Source organism: Alligator mississippiensis, chromosome 1 (assembly GCF_030867095.1).
Source record: "Alligator mississippiensis isolate rAllMis1 chromosome 1, rAllMis1, whole genome shotgun sequence".
NCBI classification, from domain to species: Eukaryota; Metazoa; Chordata; order Crocodylia; family Alligatoridae; genus Alligator; species Alligator mississippiensis.
In genome coordinates, this window is record NC_081824.1 from 351,782,347 (window position 1) to 351,788,346 (window position 6,000).

Below are 6,000 nucleotides of genomic sequence, written 5' to 3' on the forward strand. Positions count from 1 at the left end.
TTTCAATACAAGAATATACATGAATGTATCCTTCTGCATGTTTCAGCAGCAGCAACCAAGAGAAAAAAGTAAGTTCTTCATCCTTCACTGCACCATGCCCCAATGTCTACCATACAACTAACATGCTCACTGATGCTGTAGGTTTCTGCTACAAGTGCTCAGTAGGAAATACTTACCAAATGTGTAAAATGTCACCAGATTAAACAAGCCACTAAGTTTGAGTGAAAAGTTTTCCATGCCTTGGGCTTACTGTTTTAAGTTATCTATGCAATCAAGGAGATAGTGTGCTGACTGATATTCTTTGAGTTTGTTAAAATGTGATACTGGCCATGTGTATCCTGTCTATATTTTACTATTCAGTATTGCGTCACTTGATTGAGGTTCACAGCTATGTTTAAAGGGTGGCATTCTGTATTGTAGACAAACCCTAGAGATTTAGTTTTAAAAAGTCTTCAAATCAGATTTTTTGTGATCTTATGGTCTCTTGGGCAACGTTAAAAAAAAAGGCTGAAATTTGAGAGCAGATGTCTAGAGAATTCACTTGATGAAAGGGAGTTCTCCAGCCTGCAGGCAGATAAAGGGAGAGGACATGTTAGAGCATCTACTATAGCCATTTCCCACCAACATAAGATCCACGTATCCCAAGCAAGGCTGTGACACAGAAAAGACTCTCCCCTTCCCCCACAAAGTTCTACAATTAAGTAGCTAATTCAAGGATGACAATTATGTAAATAATTACACATCTATATGGCAACGATTGGCCAATGATCCCACAACTAAAAAGATTAGTCAGTTTTATCTTTCTTCCTCTCTGTTTTGTAACACCAATCTGACCAGCGAGATACTGCCAAGAACCAGTCCAATGGCTATGTCAAAGCTACAAGTAAAGTGCAGCAGGCATTCACAACCAATGACTGCTAAATAAAGCCAGAAAAGTCTCCATTCAGTCCATAAGACATCACTAGAAGGTCCAGCTGAAGACTCCACAGAGGCTCCCAATGCAGAATACAGAACATCTTAGTGAATTAAGCCCTAGACAGGATACAGAAGCCATACAGATAACTGCTATCATTAATACCACCAGCTCAGCTCTCCTTCCTGGTCAGGGAGAAACTTTAAGGAAATTTGTTATTTTAGTAAAGTAGTATGAGAGTTAAAGTGTCTGAAGGCAAAGTTAGGTATGAGTAGGTGCTTAAGCTACTGACAGTAGCCAGCACTCCATCTCCACTACAGCTTCTAACTTTGATTACACTAGGGAAGCTGAACTGGTGTCAGTGATAACACGTCTTTGCACAGTTTTGCTCTTATTGACAAGGCTTCACAATAGTTCCTGCGCTACTACTGTGCTATACAGTATTTCACCTTAACTGGGGCTTCATCCAGAAGCAGTGTAGAAGAATTACAAGTTTCTTTCAATGCCAGGGCCACATTTTTGTCTTGTGCATTGTGTTATTTAATAAGACCTATTCCTCTTGGCTTTCTTACCAACTCATGCATACATTTTCCTGTCCAACCCTACTGTTCCAAATGTGATACTGCAATGATATCACTTTTCACAGAAGCTAGCGATATTTTATGAAGAGGCTTTGTTAAGAAGCACAGGTCTTGAAATATTTACAAGACGTCAAAAGATTAAAACTGACTTGCTGTGGGCTCATGTAAGCCCTAAAAGCAAAACATGAAAACAACTGCCTAGAGCTAAGGCAAGTAACCTACTCCCTTCCGCAAACTGCCAAGTCTCAGAACAATTATTATGGTGGCATCCCTGGACCCTAACCAGAAATTCAGGTTTTAATTAGTAACCTCTGTCACTGGGGCTCGAAGAGAAAGCCCTTATTGACCCCATCTAGCTTGCTTGGAAGGCAACAGGAACTATTCCTACTATATACCCAGACACCTTAGTGGAAGAAGGGAACTGTTGTGTTTTTATCCTCTTCTCCCATCCTTCATTGCTGGTTTCTCTCCTTACATGCTTCAGTCATGTTCAAACATAAGAATATATAGGAACTGCCATTTACTGGTCAGACTGTAGGTCCATCTTGCCTGGTTTCCTGTGTCACATGGTGGCAGAGAGCAGATGCTGAAAGGGAGAGTGAATAGGAGATGACCAGGTTTTTCCCTGCTACCATTCCTCTCACTCGCAGGCTCCAGCATTTAGTCTAGGAAGTGCTGACTCAGAAGCTGTGCCCCTAATTCTCACTAGCTCAATAGCTAGTGATGCACCTTTCCTTCAAGAATTTGTCTAATCCCTCTTTTGAATCTGGCTAAACAATCAGCTCCCATAAAATCTTGTGGCAATGACCTCCACACTTTTAATTACATGTTGTGTGAAAAAAATCCTTTCATTAATGTTAAAATTACTGCCTACTAGGCACCATGGGACTCCAGAAAGATAAAGTGAAAACAAGAACTGTAACTTTGCTAGTGCTGAGGAAGCCACCTACACACTCCCAATGACACCACCAAAATCAGATCATACTGGTAGGTCTTCTGCAACCATAACAGCTTGCAGGCTTTAAAAGTGAAAGATGCCTAAAGAAGCTGATACAAGCCCTATACACCTCCCATGAAGCAGATCTTAACAGACACTGAGCTCACCCAGGCACACCTCAAAACACTCAGCAGCCACATCTCCAGGACAGTTTGCCACCAGGCTGGCACAGTTCAAGCCAGGTGTGTGTTGTACCAGCACCTGCACAGAAGCCCCAGCTTGGAGAGCTACAGCAGCATTTTCAATCTTTTTAGATTCAAGGCCCCCCCTCATAAAATACCAACTCTTCACTTTCACTCTACTTTTGACTACAGAAAACCAACACAACAATTCTTGTGGCAAAAAACTCGGAAAGACCACAACCAGTCAGAACAGCTCAGGCACTGGTGGATTCCTAGTTGAAATCTCAGGGTGGGATTTGGTGAACTGTGGCTGCTCATTGCTACTGTGCAGTAGCATGGGGAGGCACTAACTGTGATGCAATACTACTGTGCAGTAGTGTCAGAAAAAAAGAAACGTGGGCATGCGACTGCGTAGTAATGCTGGTTACTGCGCAGTCATTTAGTACTTGATTATGCGAGTACTAAATGCACAGTGACAACTGCACAGTCCACCACTCGTGTAGATGTGGCCTGTGTGTAGGGTGCACCTCTAAGGCTAAAAACGGACTTTGTTTGCCTGGAAACTGATTTTCCTGGGTTTCGATTCATAGTTCGTAGGGTCGGAAGGGACCTGAGCAGATCATCAAGTCTGACCCCCTGCCATGGGCAGGAAAGAATGCTGGGGTCAAATGACCCCGGCTAGGTGATTATCTAGCCTCCAAACAGACCAGGGAACAGTAATTTAGGCTAAAAACAGACAAGGAAAAATGTTAACTTGAATAAGTCACAAGTACATAGTGCGAGTCCAGTTGAACCATTCACAGATACTTAGAGCATGGAGCTGGGCTGTCTGCAAGGTTTGGATTTGATGCAGCACAAAACCCTCAGATGAGAATCAAACCCAGCAGTCTGTTAGCAGGGGTATTCGGAGGTGCACTTGTACTCCCCTCTGATTTCAGCTCCATCCCAAGTTTAAAACCAACTGCCCCACAGCAACATTTCTAGTCAGGCAGCGCTGAGGAAACCACCTGACTTCATGGCTCATTAACAGGGATCCTGGTTTTCTCTGATTAAAAAAAAAACTCCCCAGTCTTCAGATTAAAGAAAAGTAACCCCAAATCCACATTTCTCCAAGATTAAAATGAAACAACACTAATCTATAGATATCTATAAATAGATAGAGATAATGCCATTTCATTTTAATCACAGAAAAATGTGGATTTGGGGTTACTTTTTTTTACCTGAAAATTGGGGATTTTTCTTTTAAATCAGAGAAAGCCAGGATCCCTGCTCATTAATAATCTACCTGCTTCCTTTTAAGCTCTTCAATCCATGGGTGTGAAGGCCTCTTTCTCCTTTTTAACGGCCTTCACGTTTCACCCCTCCAGCCCAGGCCTGAAACGTGGTAGCCCGGCGAGCTGGATGGAACAGCTCTGAGCCCATACGCTGGAAACCCCTGATTTTTGAGAAGCGAGGTAGGTCTGCGACAGTCTGGGCAATTACACCGTCTCAGTCGCTCTGCCATTGGCTACAAGGGAATTTAGCTGTGGGTGCCCGGGGCATTTTCAGACAGCAGAATTTGAGCAGAGCAGAGGCACTGCCCTGTCTTAGCCCCTAGGTGCCCTCCCTCATGGACGCTGATCCTGGCCCAGCCTTTCTTTTACCAGCTGGCCGTGCCCTGCTCCTGGGAACAGCAGCTCCCCCCTCCCTGCCTCGCAGGCAGCTTTTACCTCCTTCCAAGCAAGCAACACTCCTAGTTTTTGGCTTGGCTCCTAAATGAGTGAGTGAGCAAAGCTGCTTATTTCTCCCCCAAAGGAGAAAATTGCGCTGTGGCAGCGTTTCTCAAGCCATGGGTCACGACTCACAAGTGGGTTGCAAATATACATATACGGAAGGGTGGGGAACAAGCTTTAAGACCAGATTCCCCTTTAAAGGAGGGAAGAAACTGTGGGTTTTCCCTTGTCAGCTGGCAGAGCTCCAGCCTGCCAGGCGGTGCTTGGGGACCGTTGCCTGGGGGTGGGGGGGGGGTGAGGGGCACTGGGTCGGGACTGGCCACGGATGTTTACAAGTGGGTCCTGGTACATAAAAGGCTGAGAGCTGCTGCTCTGTGGGACGAGGTCTCCCCTTCAGCACGCCCCGCTTCGCAGCCCCAGATCCGGCCAGCGGGGCACGGGCTAATAAAACCGGCCCTTCGTGGGGGGCGGCTGGAGCGCGGGGGGAGCCTCCCCCAGCCCAACGGCCCCTCCCCTCGCACCCCCATTGGCTCCCGGGCGCGGGCATGGAACCCCCAGCAAGGCCCCCCCGGCCGGGAGTGGGGAGAACCCGCCTCTTACCGAGCAGCGCGGCAGCAGCGGCCAGGAGCACGGGAGCGCGGGGCCGGGCCATGACGCAGGGAACAGAGCGCAGGAAGCAGTCGAGCAGAACAGAAAGCCCACCCACCCCCCGCCTCTGGAAGCCGGGCCGGTCATATGATCGCTGACGTCACCGCTCCGCGCCATCGTCACGTGACCCGCCCCCTTCTTATTGGAAGGGGGGACCATTAAGGAGGCAATAGCGCGAGAGTGGCGCTGTTTCTCACAGTAGCCCCGCACTAGGGATTAACGCAAACCTTGGGAAGACGGGTTAGAGCTCCCCGAGCGAGGTACCCCAAAGCCGGTAGCACCAGCGCTCCCATCGCTCCTGAGCGTGCGCACATGCCGCCTCTCATTGGCCGCCGCAGGGTTCGAGCGACCAATCAGAGCTGCCCTTGGGAGCCTTTAACCCCGCCTCCCCCTCCCTCCTTCTCAGGTGGGACTGAAGGGGAGGACAGACCCTCCGGTTCGGGGTGGCCCCGCCCCCTGTGCGTCACGGCCGGCGGAGGGGGGAGCGCGCGGCCTTCGACATCGGGAAACATGGCAACGCGCTCGGCAACTTTGTGGCGTCACAGAGCAGGGAAGGAAGTCATGGTACCTTGTTAGCGCAATGAGCCGGGATCCTCGTTTTCTCCGATTAAAAAAAAAAAATTCCCATTTTTCGGATATAAAAAAGTAACCCAACATGCACATTTTTCCATGATTATAATGAAATACCACTGGAATATATATGTATATACTTATTTATTAGTGGCATTTAATTTCAATTATGGAAAAATGTGGATGTTGAGTTATTTTTTATATCTAAAAAATGGTAACTTTTATCAGAGAAATCTAGGATCCCTGATGATGTTTGCAAGGCAGTGGCTGGGGAGCCACTGCCTGGGTCTGCAGCCTGCCATGACCTGTGTTCAGTGTGATGTTCTCCGCGGTGCCTGCCCAGGTGACTAGATCAAGTCGCTATGGAGAATTTTGGACTTTACTTGTAGGGCTCTTTTGGGCCATGTCACCACTTGTTGCTTGTTACCTGATGCTAAGGGCATAGTGCAATGATCGA

At 47.4% G+C, this 6,000-nt stretch overlaps 1 protein-coding gene across 1 annotated transcript in view; it reads right to left on the reverse strand.

Annotated features, from left to right (window-relative positions):
• LAMP1 (lysosomal associated membrane protein 1) overlaps positions 1 to 5,056 on the reverse strand; it is a 35,327-nt gene extending 30,271 nt beyond the window's left edge. The window contains exon 1 of the mRNA XM_006272475.4: positions 4,926 to 5,056. Within this exon, the coding sequence (XP_006272537.1) occupies positions 4,926 to 4,977 (52 nt within the window). The 5' untranslated portion in view covers positions 4,978 to 5,056. The remainder of the gene's footprint in view (positions 1 to 4,925) is intronic.
• Positions 5,057 to 6,000: the final 944 nt, after the last annotated feature.